This window comes from Haliotis asinina, chromosome 6 (assembly GCF_037392515.1).
Source record: "Haliotis asinina isolate JCU_RB_2024 chromosome 6, JCU_Hal_asi_v2, whole genome shotgun sequence".
In the NCBI taxonomy this organism is placed as follows: Eukaryota; Metazoa; Mollusca; class Gastropoda; order Lepetellida; family Haliotidae; genus Haliotis; species Haliotis asinina.
This window is the reverse complement of record NC_090285.1, coordinates 67,735,422-67,757,062: the sequence shown is the minus strand read 5'-3', so window position 1 is coordinate 67,757,062 and position 21,641 is coordinate 67,735,422. Positions and strand designations below refer to the sequence as shown.

Here is a 21,641-nt window from a genome sequence, read left to right as displayed (position 1 = left end):
CATCTTAGCACGATAAACTGATTATTTCTTCACTAACATAGAAGTAACGAATTAAGTGACCTACTTTTTGTTTGTACCATCAACTCAAGGTTTTTGCGTAAGGCATGGATTTACAATTTCTGTATTAATTACAACACAACATTTCAGGGATGCTTGTTGTCCCCTCACCTGGTGGTAAGATGGCAGGACGCAGCCCAGTAACGTCGTGTTATTTATGATACTGAATGTCTGCTTGAAAAGTTAATCCAAGTACATTGTATGTACAATTGCTTGTGTGATCGTTTAGCATAATTATTTTCTCCAGTTAACCTCGGGGAAGTGGAAATATAGGAAAGATGAGAGGTATATGTTCAAGGCCAGATACGTCCAGATCTCCACAAAGTCTGCTTAATCTAAAGCAATAATTTGATAAGAAGCTCACATCAAACCATAGGTGTCAAATAAAATCACCTGCTGTAGGATACAATGTTGCTATAGCTGACATGTTGCACCTTAAAAGGGCCCCTACATGGTAGTCACGCACGGCAGCTGATGACAACCTGCATGAAATCAAAACTTTATCATTCGTGATTGGGAAAATCACAATCCCATTCGGTTGCCAGAACTGCACCACATTTTCACCAATTCTAGAATAGTAAATCCCTGGGATGTGTATTGTAAATCCCTGGAATGGGTATTGTAAATCTCTGGGATGTGTATTGTAAATTCCAGAGATGTGTATTGTAAATCTCTGGGATGTGTATAGTAATGTTGTGACTGCTGTGACTTTGCACTGATAATTTCTAAACCTAGGTCTCTATAAACTATAGGTTTGTAAACTAACAAATAATCAGTCACATGTAAATATCTTATTCTGAATAACCTACAGTGGAGCAATAAATTATAAACGCATCATAGAAATTTACAAACAAAAAAAAAACATATAAATTTGCAGAAACTGTAAAGTGACGCAGTTATACTTAAATGTAGGTAGTGAGATGTGGTACCATTACCATTAGAATATAAATATATGAATTGGAAGGGTGATACGGAATATGCTGCCCAAATAATGTAACGTGACAATAGATATAATACATGTGAATAGGCATAATAATATGAAAAAAACATCGAATTCTCTACTTTCGGAAGAACGTGTACAAGTCTAGGTTACTCAACCCCAGATTCTGTCAGATAAAGCTAGGCCAGTTTCGCCGCAATACAGCTGTTTCTGAATGGGTCATGAACAATAACACTGCGATATGTGTCAATTGATTCGCTCTCATATTTTACATGACATGATAAAATATCGAGCAAAACACACAGGAATAAGATCAAACTGGATCAGTCACTGCATCATCCAGGCAATAGAAAGTCCGAAAAGCCTGCACTGCTGGGGTACTTTTCTGGTTACAACCAGACAAGAACTACCGGGGATAATTTCAAATAACGGCATGTTCAGGATGGGCATCCATCCATATATCCTAATGTACCACATACCACGCTTTAAATTGTAGAAATCCCGCAAAGGTGGACAGTAGCCTAGCCCCCGTGTCCGTCACCATCGAGGGAGCAGGTATTGACCTTTACACAGCTTGATTTCGTAATCAGTCCTGTAGAGTGGAGGCGAGAAACATTAATCGATTAATCGATCTGTATCAGTGCCCCTTTAAAGCGAGCTGTTTCGGCCCCGCCCACATTTAACGACAAGAGTTATCTGCCCTTTCGCTGCTTCCGGTAAAAGCGAGGACATCATCTTGATAGGTGTGGATGTGTTCATTTCCTTGGCTAAATCAGTCTTTCACTTTTGATATTTATAATCGGTTAACTGTCATTCCCAACTGTGATGTTAAAAGTATACAATGTTGTATTAGGAGCATTGCAGATATGTGAATACTCTCACAGTATCTAGCGGCAGTCACAGAAAATGCCACATTGAGATATGGCTCACTGCGAACAGGTGATCATCACCCTTCGTGTAGAAAGACGACAGCTATAGTGCTAACACTTTGTACGACGGACATCACAGGTAGTATTTTTATGCTTATATTGAAACAGCGATTTTGTATTTTCACATCAATGTTAATGACAGATGACGTTAGCACATATATCACATTTGTGGAACATTTGTCAGTATTTTACTGGACACTGATTGTGTTCACTCAATGTCAGCTGTACCGTATACTGTTATCTTCACCTTGTGTATATTCTTATAAAATACATATATTACTTTAAATCATTTTGTCCGTATGTATACAATGAATTAATGGAAATCTTTCCGTCTGTATGTATGTGATGAATTGAAATCTTTATCTGTCTGAAATGAATTATGTCTATGTTTAAGCTGAAGATCCCTCCTGCCATTGTGGCCATTTCACAGAGGCATTAATATGGGCAGTTTTGCCTGTTTGCCAATCTCCCAAAACCTTGTCCTTTGTGAAATTATACAGATGTTTAAAACCAAAAAATGTCTATGTTTTATATATAACAAATGAATTGACATCTTTATATGTCTGTGTTGTCAGGTGAGTCTTTTTTATACAAAAAGAAATAAATTGTAATCTTTATCCATCAAAGATGATTACCATAACTATCGTTACCGTTACCCAGGGGCCGGTTTGGATTAAATATCCAGGGACTGGTTTGGGTTAAATATCCAGAGGCTGGTTCAGCTTGGGGCCTGTTCTGGTGTATTCATGTGTATTCCTGTGTAATGAACATGCACAGCCCACAAACATATGTATTTCATAATAGCTTTGAACGAAGAACTTGTTTTTCATATGTCGAAGAAGGACAATCAAAGTTATGAACAGGTAACAATACATTCCTTTGTTCTAAACAAAGGCATTGAGTATAGAGATTGATTAATGTAATAAACCACGGTTGTGTTGTTACAACACATGTGCATTGAGTATCGGTTTTCTGGACAATAGATCTTGATTGATTCTATGTCCTTGTTGAATGTAGCTTGCACAGACATTACACTTAGAGGAAGGAGCAGCTGTTCCCCTCATCTATAGATCTCAAGTGCATAAGTTGGAGCAGCTGATTTTAATACTTGGATTGTAACATCAGGCACATTCTTCTAGTAAGATAAAGTTCTTTTTCCTGTTTAGAGACACTACTGATTGTTGTTGAATTGTGGAACACTTCTTTAGAAACATGTGAACAGTGCACATAGTGAATATCACAGGTTTACTTTGATACTTTCTGTGAAATGTTCAGATGAGTTGGGAGTGACTCTTCATATAAATAGATTATCTTTCATTCTACACTGTGGGAATATTACAGATTGTTCTGCAACTGTGTCAGTAGTGGTTATAGAAAGTTATATAAATTATTATTGAACCAAAGACCTATTCAGCAAATATGTTTTATTTTCAAATTTAATCTGCTTACATTGTCCGTATTCCCACTAATGAAAAAATTTCTGACAAAATATGTCCAGTTCTGCAGCTTGAGGTTAATGGTCTGCAATTTACTTCTTTTACATCTGTGTCTTAAGACCAAAGAGATATTAAGCAAGTGTTTCTTCTGGTATAATTATCCATATTCTCACCAATGATTACTTTATGTGACTAAATATACCCAGCAGCTTTTAGGACATGGATGTGCAATTTTAATTGCAATTGCTACCATTGACATTGGGTCAGTGGATCGCTTAATGGTATGAGTGTCCACCTGTCACGCTGAAGAACCATGTTTGATTCTCCACACAGGTTCAGTGTCTGATGCCCATTTCTTGAGCCCCTGCTGTAATATTGCTGAAATATTGTTAAAAGCAATGCAAAATCATACTCTCCCACCCACTCACTTTCTTACTTTGGCCTTCTTCAACAGATTTGGGACAAGATGTATCTCTGTGACAACTGTTCAACTGTGAGGATCCTAAAGGTGTTCCTGGTGATCTGCTTGACACTAGTCTTACTTCAGTACCTCATCAATCTTGCTACCTACAACTATGTTACAAGGTTCCTCAAAGATGACAGCTATAGCAGTTATAACCGATCAGCTATTGGACTATTTTTCCCAGATGTGACAGACTTTTTCAAGAACTTGCATTCATCACAATCAAAGAATGTGTCAAAGAATGTATCTGTGAACTTGACATTGCCAGCTGTACCTGCCACCATGACTGTCATGACAACCAATGTATCTTCTAGAACAGGCGATATTGGGAATCTCTGTCCTCTGGTTCCTCCAAAACTTGGTAAGTACGTGTGCTGTATTTGTCTGTATTATCAGCAGGAAACCCTGGGTAAATAGTTTGGAACAGAACAGTTCGGTTATCAGCTAAAATGTGTCAGGGTATTACATTTTTGAAAGCATGCAGAGGCCAACATAAGCTGCATATCTGGGTAAAGTATGCTTAGAAAATTTCCAGTTATGCATTGAAAAATAAGTTTTTCCATACCAATAATGCAGGTTAAATGTTAAATACGCAAAATGTTTAAAACATATGCATATGGAATATATTTATAAAAATCACTTGTGTAATGAAAATGACATTGATTGTTATCAGGTTGTACTCTTAGTATAGGACTAGTGTTGTAATGTCAGTATAGGAGGAGTACTGTTTTATGAAATCATTTCAGTTATGTTGTTAATTCTAATTAGTTATGACATAAGGCATTACATACCTGCATAGTAAACTTACTCAATGATATGTACATAGCTAAGTAAAATCACTCAAATACCCACATATTTGAAAGCAGTGGGAACAGAGAATGAAATACCCACTCAACATTCATAATACCCACTCCAAAAATATACAGTGGGTACAGTACCAGCAGAAGCCGAATCTTATCTGGAGCTGGGCATGCACTTATAATCTGTAAGCTGTACAAATCCATAACATGCAACGGAAAACAAACTTGATAAAAAGGCTAATTTTTATTTGTAAATATTTTGAAAGTAAAACCATTGATAGTCAAAGTTAAAGATTGTCGATATGTATTTTGTGTTATTGATAATATCTTCCCATTAACTTTTGTGACTGAAACAAGCTTTAATTTTCACACACAATTACAATTTTGGGCTTCTTTCATGGCCTGCCTGTAAATGTTCAGAACACTGTTGTTATTCCCCTCAACGTGTTTTGCAGGGGTATTAAAATGCACACCGTCTATATGTCCATGCGACTTATTGAATGGTGTTATTATTTATTTGATTAAAATTAAAATGAGCAGTGTATTTCCCCATGTACCAGTGCTTACCAAAACAAAATATTTGGCCCAAAAAGCTGCAAGGAAAGAAACAGAAAATGCTCCCTCCTTATTAGGTGTAGTGTTAGGCCAGTCTGTAACTCTTTGTGATTTTTTATCCCCCCTTGCATGTAATGCAATTGGATATAGTCGACGGCTCCTCTGTCTGTCAGTCCGTCTGTCCGTATGTAATCATTTTGTTTCCGGAGTAAAACTCCGAAACCGTTCCAAACTCAAAAATGTTCAATTTTTTTCTGCAAAACTTGGTAGATATGTGTGGCAGACCCCAAAGTGGTGCCTTTTGCTATTTGCAGGTTTTTGTGATTTCTTATTTTCTCGGTTTCCATGGAAACGTTTCGGATTTAGTCTCAAAATGGAGGGATAGGCTTCTTTTCCGGAGCACAACTAGAAAACTATTTAATATCTTACATCAAAACTTGGCAGATATTTGAGGCAGACCGCAAAGTGGTGTCTTTTTCTGTTCACAGTGTTTTGGCATTTTTATTTTTCCTGGTTTCCATGGAAGCAATTCTGACTTAGTCTCAAAAAGGAGGGATGGGCTTCGTTTCCAGTGCACAACTTGAAAACCATTTCATATTTTCTAACAGATCTTAGAGATATATGAGACAGATCTTAAAGTGGTACCTTTTACTGTTAACAGATATATGGCATTTATATTTTTCATTACTTCCATGGAAACGATTCAAACTTAATCTAAGGAAACATCAAGGAACTCTCAGATGATTTGTCCTTTCAAATATGTGGGGGGCCATTTGGATATGTCATCTTCTGATGACTCTTGTTTGTCTTATGCCAAACTGGGATTTTGAACAATTTCTTATTGACATAAAGTTACAGTTATTTCAACATTGTGTTTTAACACTGAAGTCAGTGCAGCTGAATTCTATAAAGCCATGACTACTATGGAAGATTTTCAGTGACAATTTTTACTGACATTTCCAACAGACTGGTCTATGGATTCATTCAATCAACAGCTGTCTGTGTATCCAAATCAGTATGGAATGATGCCGTAGGATTTGCAGGATACAATGATGAAAGCTTTCTGTTCGATCTCTATAAATTCAATGTACCGGTAATATCAGCTGTTACATTTTATTATTGATTTTTTTTTAAAAATGTGAAAAATGATGCCTTTCCAGTTAATTAAATTCAGTAATGACTTCTGTGGTACAATGACTTCAGATGATCTTCTGTCACTGTCATGGAATAACTTGTGTGTTTCATCTGTAAATGCTCATATGAATCTCTGGAACAGATAATGTCAGATGATACCTCATCATGTCGATGTTGATGGATGTCATTTTTGCCCTTTTTGTTTTATTTGTTGTAGAACATTGTTACATTGTTTCTACTAAGGTTCAGTTGAGGCTAGTGGTTTGCCATGTAGTATATCTGTATAGGGAGTTAACACTCATCCAGAAGTTTCTGGAGCAGCCTGAATAAACCAGCTGAGTCTAATCCAGGATGTTACAGAAAGGTCCAGAGGAGATGAACACTCTATGCAGAGTCTATCATGTGCCTTTCTCATTTCCTATATTAAATCATGATCTGCAGTATGTGGACATCACATTTAGAGTGGACTGTACAAATCAGTGCCACTGCAGATCAGTAGCAGCAGCTAGTGGTTTTCTGGTGATAGAAAATAATTGAAAATTAATCGAAAGAAGGATTAAACTTAATGATTACTTGTAAAAATACCAATTTACAATTTATCAGAAATTATTTGTTCCAGTATAACAAACATGCACCCTAAAGTTATGTGCATTAAATTCATAGTTTTCATATTCATCATTACAGTATATATCACTGTATCCTGTCTATGAATACATTTTACATCTGTTGAGATAAACAGAATAATTACATAAACACAATAATTGCATTAACATTAATTAGAAAAAATGTGGGGAAACCATTAAAATTGGTGATTACAAAAAAAATCATATTTTTCAATTATTTTCGATAGTCGTTCACCATAAGTCCTCCAGTAATCGAGAATGGATTTGGTTTCCGATGCCCAACACTAGCATCATCAGCAGTGGCATGTGGTGTACATCTATCTTTGTCCATGGATACTAGTTGGTTTAGATCTACGAGTCAGACATTGAGGGCAGTGGTATCAGGTTAGTTCTCAGCAATATTACACCTATCGGCAGTCTGTAAGTAGCAAGTCTGGATCAGTCAATCCAGTGGTGAGTAGCATGAGCATCAATCTACACAGTAAATACAATGATGTGTATCAACCATGTCAGCAAGCCTGACCACCCAGTCCTGTTAGTCGCCTCTTACAACAAGCATGGGTTGCTGAAGATCAATTCTAACCTGGATCTTCAAGGGTCGTTGGTATCAGGACATTTAACCTTTGGTATCAACTCTTGATAGGACATCATTCTGTGTCACTGCCAAATTTTAGGATAAAATGATTTGGAGTATGCTTTGTGGGTGTCGTAGAAAATAATCAGAACTGATGTGGTCTGATCAGAAGCCTAGTAATATTCTGGAATAGTATGACTTTATTTTGAGACAGGTTGAAACTTTTTCCAGATCGGTCAGACTTTGTGGGTTTATTGTATGTAATCAGACCAGATGTACATGGACATTGCTCCTGATCTCAAGCACCTGTTTGTGCACACGCCACAGACATATTTACTTTTGGGAATTTACTGCTGTGATATGGCTGGTATAAAGCCAACAGAGACACTTTCCAACAAACTAATAAGTATTTAAACATGACACACATTTTTTTCTTATCATCCATAACATTCTGGGGAAAACACCCTCAATATGACTTTGTCATTGGTAATGATGACAAACTAACAAAGTTTTCAGTATGAGAGCCCTGAGCACCAGCTGTGTACTCTAACTCATGATGTGATATTTGGAGCATGGTTTGTGAAACCAACATGTACAGGTCATATCATGGAAACAGCATGCTACCATTAGATGATTGCAGTCCTAGAATACCTGTACATTCAATAAATTGATCCAGTCTCATTTGGTAACCATGGCAATTGTGCAGTGGGATGTAAACAGTCACTGCTGTTGTATTTCAATATATATTAGTGGATTTAGGGATGTCTGTGGGGTTTTATTGAGAGTATCAAGTGATTTATTGTTTAAATTTAGAAACTTAATCCTGCTGTCCAGTCCAGAAAACATGTAGATTCACACCTTTGTACAGCCACAGTGACCAGCTGCTCTCTTCTAGGGGTAGAATGTGAGCAGGGATCTGATGGTTCACTCTACGCCCAGGTCCAACCAAATGTTGAAAGTACTTGTTATCCCCCCGGCCGGGGATATACCCGACGCCTCGTCTGTCTGTCTGTCTGCCCTTCTGTCCATCTGTTTGTCCATAATCATTTTGTTTCCGGAGAACTCAAAATCCGTTCAGTATTCTTAGACCAAAATTGATAGATATAATAATCTCAACCTATAGTTGTGCCTTTTGCTATTTACAGATTTTTGGCATTTTTTTTTTTTTTTTGTTTTTCCATGGAATGTTTTGGTGTTAGTCTAATGGTGGGATGGGTTTCATTTCCGGAGCTTGACTCAAAAGCCATTCAATATTTTTCTGCAAAACTTGGCAGATATTTGAGGCAGCTCACAAAGTGGTGCCTTTTGCTATTTATAAAGTTTTGGTGTATTTATTTTTCCTTTGATTCCCCACATGGGTACAAGGTGTGAAGCCCATTTTCTGGTGTCCCCGTCCGTGATATTGCTGGAATATTGCTAAAAAGCGGTGTAAAACTAAACTCACTCACTTTTATTTTTCCCGGTTTCCATTGAAACAATTCTGACTTAGTATCAAAATGGAGGAATAGGCTTCGTTTCCAGAGCACAACTCGAAAACTATTTCATATCTTTCAGCAGATCTTGGCAGATATATGAGACAGATCTTGAAGTGCTGCCTTTTGCTGTTAAAAGATACAGTCAGGCCGCGTTAGTCCGGACCCCGACAATCCGATTCCCGTGATATCCGAACAGTAGCTGGCTGTAACCAATCTTGTTTACTATATAAACTCATTACCTGTTGATTCAGTAATCCGATGCTTCAGTCTCCGTATCCGAACGTTAATTAGCGGTAACAGATTGGTTAATTACACATGGTTTTGCTTCATTAATCCGGCGGTACATCAAAAAGGTTCGGACAATAGTCTTACCTCGTGCACGTCTGTGATTAGCGCTGGTCTACATCGGCTGACTTCAATTGTAATTGTTAACTGAGGTGACACCTCTGAGTTGAGCATGTCATTATTTTGTGATTTTAATCAGTTAATAGGTTTCACTTTTGTTTAGTTAGAGTAATACCTGTCATGTTTCCTTGCTGTATAAAATACCGATCGAGTCAAAATGAGGTCAGCTGCACTTGACACCTGTCAGTCACAATGGCAAGTCCCGCCCCTAAGCGTAAACGATGTGAAATTACTGCCGCTCAAAAAAGAGAAATTTGTAGATACAAAGAGAAAAATCAGCTCCTACTGTCCGCCAAATGAGAGCCTGTATGGACTCCATGATAAACTATTTCAAGTGTGTTGGAGATGACAAAAACTTGGAGACAATGCTCAACATGCGTGATTCTTTCAAGCCACTCTCCAAACAGACTGTTATTGGAGATTTCTTTCAACACAAGTGAGTAATTGGTATGTGTAATACTATAAATAATCTATTCAGACATTGTATTGATTGATTGTTATGTTAATATTCAAGTTGTTATGTCTACAAACTGTAATAAAGTCATTTGATACATGTATACGTTCGTGTGTTCTTGTCTCAGTATGTCAAAGGGAAGTAACTCGCCTGAAGTGGTGTTTGCTTCAGTAGTCCGTATGTTTCACTATCCGAACGGTTTTGATGAAAAACAGAAGTGTTCGGATTAACGCGGTTTGACTGTATATGGCATTTATATTTTTCATGACTTCATTGAAAACGATTCAAACTTAATCTAAGAAAACATCAAGCAGCTGTCAGATGGTTTGTCCTTTCAAATGTGTGGGGGCCGAGGGGTTATGTCACTTCCTGATGACTCTTGTTTTTAGAGTCAGCTTCAGTATAGAAGTTTCACCAAGACATCAACTGTGATTGTGTAATAAGGATGAAAAAACAAGGTAAAGCAGGTCAGGTATTTATTCAGCATGAAGCAGTTAACTGGCAAACAGTAAACCAAGTAGTTTTAGACAACAGCAAATCACAAGCTTAGATTATCTGAACTTAGGGCCCAGTAACATCACGTCAACAATGATGCAAGCTTTTAAATTCACTGTGTATAAGAGGTAATTTTTGCAGCAAATACATAAGTTTTCTGCATCAGGGCAAACACCGAGAATTGATCTTCAGCAACCCATGCATGCCGTAAGAGGTGACTGAAGGGGTCAGGTGATCTAACTCACTGACTTGGTTGGTACATGTCATCGTGTCCCAATTGTGTAGATCGACACTTATGGTTCATGCTCAGTTATTGCTGCAAGTAGCTTGAATATTGTTCAATGATGCAACAAACAACAAACAAGTAAAAACATCTGACGGGGCTATCATTGCATCTCAGTTGTCAGCTATCATGGAACTGGGCTTGCCTCAGGCTCAAGGTGTGTGTTTGTGGGTGTTTGTTCACTTCTTTTACGCTGGTGTAAGTAATCACATGATCACTCCACCAGTATGGCGAGGACAAACAAGGTTTGCTAGTCTCTATGAGTTAAAAAGTGACATTAAGTTTATAATGCCTTAGAATTTTATTCTGTTGCATTGAATGGGAAAGAGAACTTTAGAATGGGCTATTGCCCATGTGTCAATTTTAAAAATTTTAATGGGCCATTTTAATGAAAAATGGCCTAATCCCTGCCTGTTGACTTGATTTATTAGCACATGAAATTTGTTTGCTATACCTGTTTGCTATACCTATGTCATGCTCAGTGTTCATTAAAGGCTGTGCTGTTGTGTAATTCATACGCTAACATTTAACATGGCCCAGGTACAGGCAGATCACGGCAGCACATCTAAAACTGAAACACAAACAAGCAAAACTCCAAACTAAATAGGTCTTTGGAAAAAACAACAATGTGCCTGTCTTGATTCAAACTTATAAAAAAGTAAGTCAACTTTAGAAATTAGAACTGTGTAGCTGAGAAGTCACAGCAGTTTGACATGGTCCCTAATATTTTCGAAATGACTCGTATATAGGAGAAAACATGCCTCCAAGGTTTTGGTAGACATTGTGAAACCAGAAGGGGAGGGAAATTTCCTAACCCCGATGGTTTTACGTTTATCAAAAGGCCCCTGGGGATTTCCTGACCCCTATGGTTTTACATTTACCAGAACTGACGAGAACTGTTTTCTGTAAAACATATACCGTCATTGATGGATAATTACAATGTAGATGATAATTTAATGAAGCTACAAAACGATAACTGAAGCGCACGTAAAATCAATTTAATGGCAGTAACAATAAATAGATAATTCAAGCCAACTTATCTCATTGGCCTGGTGGCCCCTTGGTAGAGTGTCTGCTTACAAATATGAGAGTTGCAGTCCCAAGTATGCTAGGGAAAACATTTGCACTTTGAACTTAATCTGGAAAGACATTTTTCAATTGATTTCAAGCACTGATATATCATTTGAATGTTGATGTTCATGTAGAGTTTGGAAAAGATGATTGCAGAAGGTAAAACCTGAGAAGAAGTTTTACTAATGAAAAATAAAACCTGTCCTTACAAAGCAAAAGCCTCAAAATGTAGCTATTCTAGGAAAACAAGACATGGCCTAATATATAGTGAGAAGCATACTTCAGGCCTATATTATTGAGGACTGGTCAGCCATGGGTTTACATTCAGGAAACACTGGAATGAACACAGCTTTCTGTTTTCATATTTAAAAACCATTTTGTATTCATTTGACAATACCCTTTGCCCTTTGCATAGCTTGAACATCCCAGATGTAGTGTGTCATTTTGATTTTGGTGTTGAAGCTATGCTGATGCTCAATAGTCTCCGTATCCTGAATGTTTTTACAGAGAAAAACTAAGGGCAGTCACAGTTATTGGTGAGTGTGACAGAGATGTTTTTAATCGGTGCTGTTTTATTGAGCTACAGTTTTTGTCTTTTGATGATGTTGGCAAAATCATACTCTTAAGATTTTTAGAATGTTTGAATTTGACCAGCCCAGACTAGTAGCAACTAAAATGGGGGAACTTGACCTTCAGAACAGGCCAGAGGACACGCGATTGGTTACGTCAAAGGGGACAAAGACTCTTACATCACATAAGACTGTCAATTTACAATATTGTGAAACACAACTGTGCAGATTTTCCAGATAGGATACTACTAAAATGAGACAAACGACATGGACAACTCAAAACTGTCCCAGAATAGTATGCATCCGATATAGTGGGACATTTCCTCAATCAGTCTGATCCGGTTAATCACTAAGGCTGTAGAGATGTCCGTAGTGTACAGTACTTTTTTGGGTTGACTCATGTCCTTGATTGTAATCCAATATATGATGTGTAACATTTGACCACTTTCTAAATGACATTGTGTATTCATAGCTTTTGGCTGTGGGAGCCATGCCAATTTACATGTGTCAGTGGGGTACACAAAGTCTGTAGTCTACACTACCAGTTGTCTGAGACAGTCGGACATCGACTTTTGTGGAAGCCATGGTGACTGAGCAGGTTAGGCAGCTACCAATGAGGTGCCTGACTCTGAGGGTGTGGCTTCAAATCCCATATTGGACTCAACCCAACAAAAGCACTAGAATTACTAAGAAAGTGTAATCCCAAATATAGCATATGTTACATTTGACCACTTTCTAAGTGGCAGTGTGTATTCCTGCACATCCGTTGATTTGATGAGATATTCCACATACACATGATGATGTAATACTGTTGTCACCGTCTGACACTGCTTTACGATGCTGTATTGACCATCCACACCTTTTGATATGATGTGATACTCCACATACACATGATGATGTAATACTGTTGTCACCGTCTGACACTGCTTTACGATGCTGTATTGACCATGCACACCTTTTGATATGATGTGATACTCCACATACACATGATGATGTAATACTGTTGTCACCGTCTGACACTGCTTTACGATGCTGTATTGACCATCCACACCTTTTGATATGATGTGATATTCCACATACACATGATGATGTAATACTGTTGTCACCGTCTGACACTGCTTTACGATGCTGTATTGACCATCCACACCTTTTGATATGATGTGATATTCCACATACACATGATGATGTAATACTGTTGTCACCGTCTGACACTGCTTTACGATGCTGTATTGACCATCCACACCTTTTGATATGATGTGATACTCCACATACACATGATGATGTAATACTGTTGTCACCGTCTGACACTGCTTTACGATGCTGTATTGACCATCCACACCTTTTGATATGATGTGATACTCCACATACACATGATGATGTAATACTGTTGTCACCGTCTGACACTGCTTTACGATGCTGTATTGACCATCCACACCTTTTGATATGTGATACTCAACATACACATGATGATGTAATACTGTTGTCACCGTCTGACACTGCTTTACGATGCTGTATTGACCATCCACACCTTTTGATATGATGTGATACTCCACATACACATGATGATGTAATACTGTTGTCACCGTCTGACACTGCTTTACGATGCTGTATTGACCATGCACACCTTTTGATATGATGTGATACTCCACATACACATGATGATGTAATACTGTTGTCACCGTCTGACACTGCTTTACGATGCTGTATTGACCATCCACACCTTTTGATATGATGTGATATTCCACATACACATGATGATGTAATACTGTTGTCACCGTCTGACACTGCTTTACGATGCTGTATTGACCATCCACACCTTTTGATATGATGTGATATTCCACATACACATGATGATGTAATACTGTTGTCACCGTCTGACACTGCTTTACGATGCTGTATTGACCATCCACACCTTTTGATATGATGTGATACTCCACATACACATGATGATGTAATACTGTTGTCACCGTCTGACACTGCTTTACGATGCTGTATTGACCATCCACACCTTTTGATATGATGTGATACTCCACATACACATGATGATGTAATACTGTTGTCACCGTCTGACACTGCTTTACGATGCTGTATTGACCATCCACACCTTTTGATATGTGATACTCAACATACACATGATGATGTAATACTGTTGTCACCGTCTGACACTGCTTTACGATGCTGTATTGACCATCCACACCTTTTGATATGATGTGATACTCAACATACACATGATGATGTAATACTGTTGTCACCGTCTGACACTGCTTTACGATGCTGTATTGACCATCCACACCTTTTGATATGATGTGATACTCCACATACACATGATGATGTAATACTGTTGTCACCGTCTGACACTGCTTTACGATGCTGTATTGACCATCCACACCTTTTGATATGATGTGATACTCCACATACACATGATGATGTAATACTGTTGTCACCGTCTGACACTGCTTTACGATGCTCTGTGTACCCCTATGCATTTATTGAACATAGTTTTTCTACCTGTATCTGTGTGAGTTCACTGGGTTTGAAATAACACAGTTTGATAACTAACTGACCATTATTATTTTACACCACAAGTTTCCTGATATGTATTTGCTCAAAATGTAAATTTACAAAACCAATGCCATAATTAATAGAACCCTAACGCTGCATAAAAAAATTAAATGTTTCTCGGGGAGGGCTTTATTTTTAATTTTTGATAGAAGAAAATAACGAGGGAGGAAGACATTTTTATTATTTCTCAGAGAAATACGAGTTGGGAAGTTTAGCATGTGTTAATGAGTAGTAGATGCAGTCACGCTCTTTCTTACAGACACTCATTCTTATGGTGGACAAATGGCTTATCTGGACATTGCCAAGTCGTAATTATATTTTATAAATAACAATAAAAGATTGTTACACACACAAATATAATTCGTAGATGCATCCAGGATATAGTGGAGACTTATCTGAATGTGTACCCTGGAGATATCGAGGATGGGTGTTCCAGTATGCTCTAAGATTTTTTTTGCATGAGTGACAGTACACAATCAAGTGTTACTGGCTCTTGAGGTTTTATCTTGTCTTGGCTTCTGTTTGTTCTTAGTTCTGCCTTATCTTTGTTCATATTTTTATGTTCTTGCTGAAGTCAGCAATATTCCACATATGTAAAGGCTACTTATGAATCAAGGTGGGAAAACCAGTGTTTGATATTTGGGCAACTCACTGTGATGCTGGGTCATGTTGACATTTAGTCAGCTGTAGATCCTACTGCCTCTGCAGACTAGCAGTAGACATGATAATGGCATGGCTACTTGTTGTGGCCGCTTACTGGAAACGTCATTATTTTCTGTTAGTTTAGCAGTGGTGACCCAGCTTTCAGTTCCTCACATGGGTGCAGTTTGTGAAGGCCATTTCTGGAGTGCCCAGCTGTGATTTTGCAAGAGTATTGCTAAAACATAGCTAGTTGGTGCCAACAGAGAAAGTTTTGGATAAGCTGGTTTTGTCCGGGGAGGTCTAGTGCTGTAATAAGTTGTTTTCCTAATGACTATCAAATAGGTGGTGCCAACACTGAAGATATTTTGTAAGGTGTCGTTTACTCTCATCTCTTGGGGTTTAAGTTTTAGAGTATAGAAATGCTTTTCTTCCAATTTTTTGTAAATATTCAGTTTTAGCAAACTGTCAAAATAGTTGCCGAACATGTTTTATCTTTGTATGTATCTGAGTATTTGTGTGTGGCATTTCAGTTGGTGCACTCGCGACGTACAAGGAAGTTCTGTCCTTCGAGGAGATGCAGAAGAGGTACCCAGAGCTTCAAGCTGGTGGGCGATACAAGCCCCCAGATTGTAAATCACGACACCGTGTAGCTATTATTGTGCCCTACAGAAACAGAGAAGATCAGTTGAAGATTCTGCTCAACAACCTGCACCCGATTCTGGAGAGACAGCAGCTGGACTATGCAATCTATATCACAGAACTGGTAGGCAGTTCAGCATATTGTTCATGTATTTCAGCAAACCTTTCAGATATTTTTTTGTTCTGCCGAGAGACAGGTAACCTTGACTACTGATATGAGCCTAGTCTGAGTCACTGTATGGGCATGAAGCATATCCAAAGTCAGAGTACAGATATATAGCATATCCAGTGTTTGAATACGGTCATCTAGCATATCCCAAGTCAGAGTACAGACATAGCATATCCAGTGTTTGAATATGGGCATATTGCATATCCAAAGTCAGAATACGGACATGTTCCATATTTAAGGTGTGAATATGGACATGCAAAGATAGTACCAGACACAGTACACAGCATTTACATGAATTAGTGAAGATGTCAATCGTACTCAGTAACCAGCAAGCACTTTTCGTTCCTCACTAAGGAAGTGAAGATGCATGCTCACCTCAGAGGTGTAAGTATGCCTGTGGATGTTGCAGTGTCTTCTGAATGGATGACTTGGGGAAAGACATCACAGATAACCATGGTTGACTGTCTAGTGATGGAAAGGATGACTGATAAGTTTGCCCTTGGACAAAATTATTTTTTTCAGTTTAGGCTTTTACTGTCTATTCTTGACAGGGTACATTTTCATACTCTGACTTTGACAGGGTAAATGTTTGTATTCTGACTTTGACAGGGTAAATGTTTGTGTTCTGACTTTGACAGAGTACATTTTCATACTCTGACTTCGACAGGGTAAATGTTTGTATTCTGGCTTTGACAGGGTACGTGTCCATATTCTGACTTTGACAGGGTAAATGTTTGTATTCTGACTTTGACAGGGTAAATGTTTGTATTCTGACTTTGACAGGGTACATGTTCATACTCTGACTTTGACAGGGTAAATGTTTGTATTCTGGCTTTGACAGGGTACGTGTCCATATTCTGACTTTTTACAGAGTACGTCTGTATTCTGACATTGACGGGGCATGTGTTCGTATTCTAACTTTGACATTTTAAATGTCTGTAATGTGACTTTTGGACAGGTTGATTTTATGTATTTACACTTTGATAGGATGCTATGTGTGTCAGAAAAGTGTCTGGTAGATATATTGGTGAAATACTGTTAAATGGATGTTAAACTTCAGTGAAAAGATAAAATTCTATAACAGATGCAAAATGAATATGAGCAGCCAAATTTGGCAGTTAATAGTATTGACATATGCCCTGCAGAAACACTTGAGTTATCAGCAGTCCAAGACTTTGTTGTGTAATTCAGTGTATAGTGTGCTCTAAGTGGTGATAAGAGCAACTCATAAACATCACCTACCCTGCTGAAGGCAAAGATGCATTAGATATATTTCTTGTATTGTAAAATATTGTGCAACTATTGTGTAATTGTCATCAATGAGTGGTGGTAGTGGGGCTATGCAATATGATGAGAGATAAGTCATTTACTAATGTGTTTTCACACAGGTAAACTGGATGAGAATTAAACAAACTGTCATGAACAAAATGTTTTACAAGCTATAGAAAATGGAAATGTCAAATTTTGTGGTTATGAGTTTGCAACCTTGCTAAATTATAGCTGCATTTTTCCTTGCAATTGAGAAGCAGTATTTATTGATTCACTTCAGTACTGGGATTTACGTCCTTTCTGCCAAAAAGTCAATAATCAGAGAATTTAGCAATCACTAAACACACATGTCAAAAATGTATTGATGTATGTTGAGAAATGTTGTTTGCATGATAAATTGAACAGGGTACACCTAAACATCTTGATCAGTGCAGTGTCACGTAAAAACAATTGATTTCAAGTTGTGACTTGCTGAAGGCTATGGTGGTACAGCTAAGACAATATAGTACAAGTGAAGCAGTTGTCACAGATTGATTGCAGCCCTCTCTCTCACCATCTACAGGCAGGAGGTGGTGGGATGGCCTTATGGTTTAAGTGCTCACTGATCATGCCTAATATGTGGGGTTGATTCCCCCACATTGGTACATTTTGGGAAGGCAGTTTCTGGTGTCTTATATAATGTAATATTTGTTTGAGTGGCATTTTAGAAGTTGAGACTATAATACATACTGGACAAAATAAGTTAGGGATATATCATTTTTATGATTGATATTTTATCAATGTGTAAATGAATAAGTAGGTCATTATTAATAATTTCAAAATTTACATTGGTCCCTAACTATTTTTGTTCAGTATAGAACAAACGTTACGGATGACAACTTCTTGATATTATGAGTGGGATGTTTCCATACAGATTCTTGTATCATTGTATTGACACAGATTCTTGTACCATTGTATTTATACAGATTCTTGTACCATTTTATTGATACAGATTCTTGTACCATTGTCAAAAGCATCAACACTCATTCTCGACAATGGTACAAGAATCAGTATCGAAACATGGCACTTTAGAAATAATAAAGTTGTTAACTATAAAGTTTGTTTTATAATGCTGTAATATTTGCTGTCAAATGAAGAATAAATCCATATTCACTGACTCACTCACCGATTACAGGCGATGCCCACGACCTTCAACAGAGCCCTCCTGATGAACATCGGCTATGCTGAAGCATTGAAGGACTATGACTTCCAGTGTTTTATCTTCCATGATGTCGACCTTATACCAGAGAATGACAAGAACTTGTACACCTGTCCAGAGAACCCACGCCATATGTCTGTGGCCATTGACAAGTTTAATTACAAGTCAGTATTTGGACATATTTTCTTTTAATGGAAATATTACATGTCAAATATATTTTTTTGCAAAACTGTGAGTGTTTGTATTGGTGACGTTTTGTGTGAAAAGATGTTTTGATGTTTTTTTAGAACAGATTATCCTGTGTGAAACTTTAAGGCAGTGTACCAGATGACACCGAAGATATTTCATAAATATTTCAATTTAGTGCAAAACTTGCTTCCCATGGTCATTGTAAACTGTTTTCTTTGTATTTAAGGCTGATATATTGGAAGTAATCTTCTCAGCATGTGTTGATTGGACAAAGAAAGTATTGTTATTTCCTTCAGAAAAATTCACAGTTGATTTTATTGTTACCTAGAAAGCACCAAACTACTGCTATAGTCACAGCCTGCATGTATATGTTGTTTAGGAATGTAGATAGGCCAAAATCTGAAGACCAAGAGAGCAGTCTGTAAAAGGGGGTCAGCTTATCTGTGGGTTACACTTTCGTCAAACTTTTTTCAGGAGGTAAGCAAATGAAATGGTATTGCTTTCTGTCATTGAAGAGGACAAATTTGCAGTTAAAGATGCTGCTAGACAAGTTTATCTACATAGTCCGTTCTAATCTCTTTTTCCTAGGTATTGGCTATTATGGAGGGATTAAGATTATTGTGTGTTATTGTCTCATATACAATACCAGAAATAGCTATCAGCTGTGCAGTGTACGTGTTCCACTACTGGTGATTTATGTAAAACATATGCGATAATATAACAAGATGAAGTCTGATGCAGTGATCTTAAAAAGAGAACTATATTCTAGTATTGTGTCATTTTAATTGCAAGTTGTGTTCTATGAACTTGAAGTATTTCTAATCATAACTAAGCTTTTTCGTCTATTACCAGATAGTTTTTACGCATGGAACAATTTTACCTGTCACCAATGAGGCATGATCTCACTATTTCCACTGTGAAAACGGTTTGATGACATGCAATCATACTGCTACATTAATTATGAATTTTGGCTAAAAAAATATACATGTGTGTGTGTTTCCATATCCTGGTGTCTACATTTCGTTTTGAGACTTGACTAAAGGCAGTATGTCAATGATTGCTGTGAATAATACAGTTCACTCTTATAGATATCAGAGGGACACGCAATTTCACTGCGGTTGATATAAACATTTTTGTACTTATAAGAGTAAGATTATTGTCTTGTTGATACCAACAGTGATTGCTATGGTAATAAAAATGAAACAAGCATAGGTTCCCACATAATGGGTGGGTTAAAGCTTTGGTAGATAATATCCTCACCAAACGTACTTATGTTTTACATCCAAGACTGTAACTGCCACTTATCTTGTGGTGAGAGTCGGCCGCGGTTAGGACCCCTGTTGTCGGGGTTCGGCTTGTGTACATAATATACCATTTTAACATTGATTATAAGGGTCAAGTTAGGAGGACGGCTTATCAACGTAACACTAGTATATGGTATATCATAATCCCAGTCTGGCAGAGCATGGGCTGAGATGTCATGGTGTTTTGGTAGATTTGACAAGATATATTCTTTAGTCAGGGAGTCCCAGTCCATCCAAAAAAGGTGTCAAGTTGTATTCTTCAAAATTGTAACTAAAAGACGAATTTAGAAAGGAAGAAATCTCAGATGTAGCATCAATAGTATAAACAGTAAATTCTCACAACCACATTCAGTACATCCTTTCGAAGTAAAGTCAGCAGATGTTTATACTGTCACACTCCTAGGTCTACTCTTCATGAGTATCTGTGTGTGAATATATATGGATATATACCGGTACACATAGGCTGGAACTACTTTCCATGTAGACATAGGTACATGCACCCAACAGCACACCTACAATATTAATGCATGTGGGAAGAAATTGTTTCGTAATTTCATTGGAGATTATTTGTGTTGTGAAGTAAGTAACAAATATATAAAATATTACCTGAATAATGAATCAAAATCGTAACTGATTGGTATACTTTGCTAATTACAAATTAATTCCTCTTCTAAAACCAAACAAAGATAAACTAGCCATTAAATCATACCGTCCTATTGCCCTCACCTCCTGCCTAGGTAAACTCATGGAAAAGATGATCACCAGACGATTAACATGGAAATTGGAGACAGAAAAGATCTTTCACAAATCTCAGTGTGGCTTCCGCCCAAAATCAGGTACCATAGATGCACTCATGCAGCTAACTGAACAATGTCATCAAGGATTAAGCAGGAATGAATACACGGTTATAATCCTGATCGATCTAGAAGGTGCATTTGATAAGGTGTGGTGGGATGGAGTCACCTTAAAGGCAGCTGAACTGGGAATAAGTGGCAGACTTCTTAAATTCATCAGAAGCTTCCTCAGCGAAAGACACATCCAAACCAAAGTAGGTAATGAGTATTCAGACTTAATCAGCATCAACACTGGAACACCCCAGGGTTCAATAATCAGCCCAATCCTTTTTAACATCATGATGCAGGATCTACCATCTGTAGTTTCAAAGCCACTGGGACAAGTCACATATGCTGATGATGGCTCCATATATATCACTCACAAAGATCTCAACCACATTGTGACGCATGCCAATGAATGTATGGAAGCAATAAACAATTGGGCAACCAAGTGGAAATTAAAGATATCCCAAGATAAGACAGAATACACAGTCATCACCAGAAAACGAAAACATGTATTGCCACTTGACAAACTTGGTATACAAATCTCTGGTCGGTCAATAGGCTACAACA

General features: G+C 37.6%; 1 protein-coding gene across 1 annotated transcript in view; it reads left to right on the top strand.

Annotated features, from left to right (window-relative positions):
* Positions 1-1,696: 1,696 nt before the first annotated feature.
* Positions 1,697-21,641, top strand: part of LOC137286346 (beta-1,4-N-acetylgalactosaminyltransferase bre-4-like) — a 31,555-nt gene continuing 11,610 nt past the window's right edge. The window contains exons 1-4 of the mRNA XM_067818152.1: positions 1,697-2,005; positions 3,817-4,186; positions 15,998-16,230; positions 18,719-18,906. Coding sequence (XP_067674253.1) covers positions 3,829-4,186; positions 15,998-16,230; positions 18,719-18,906 — 779 coding nt within the window. The 5' untranslated portion in view covers positions 1,697-2,005; positions 3,817-3,828. The remainder of the gene's footprint in view (positions 2,006-3,816; positions 4,187-15,997; positions 16,231-18,718; positions 18,907-21,641) is intronic.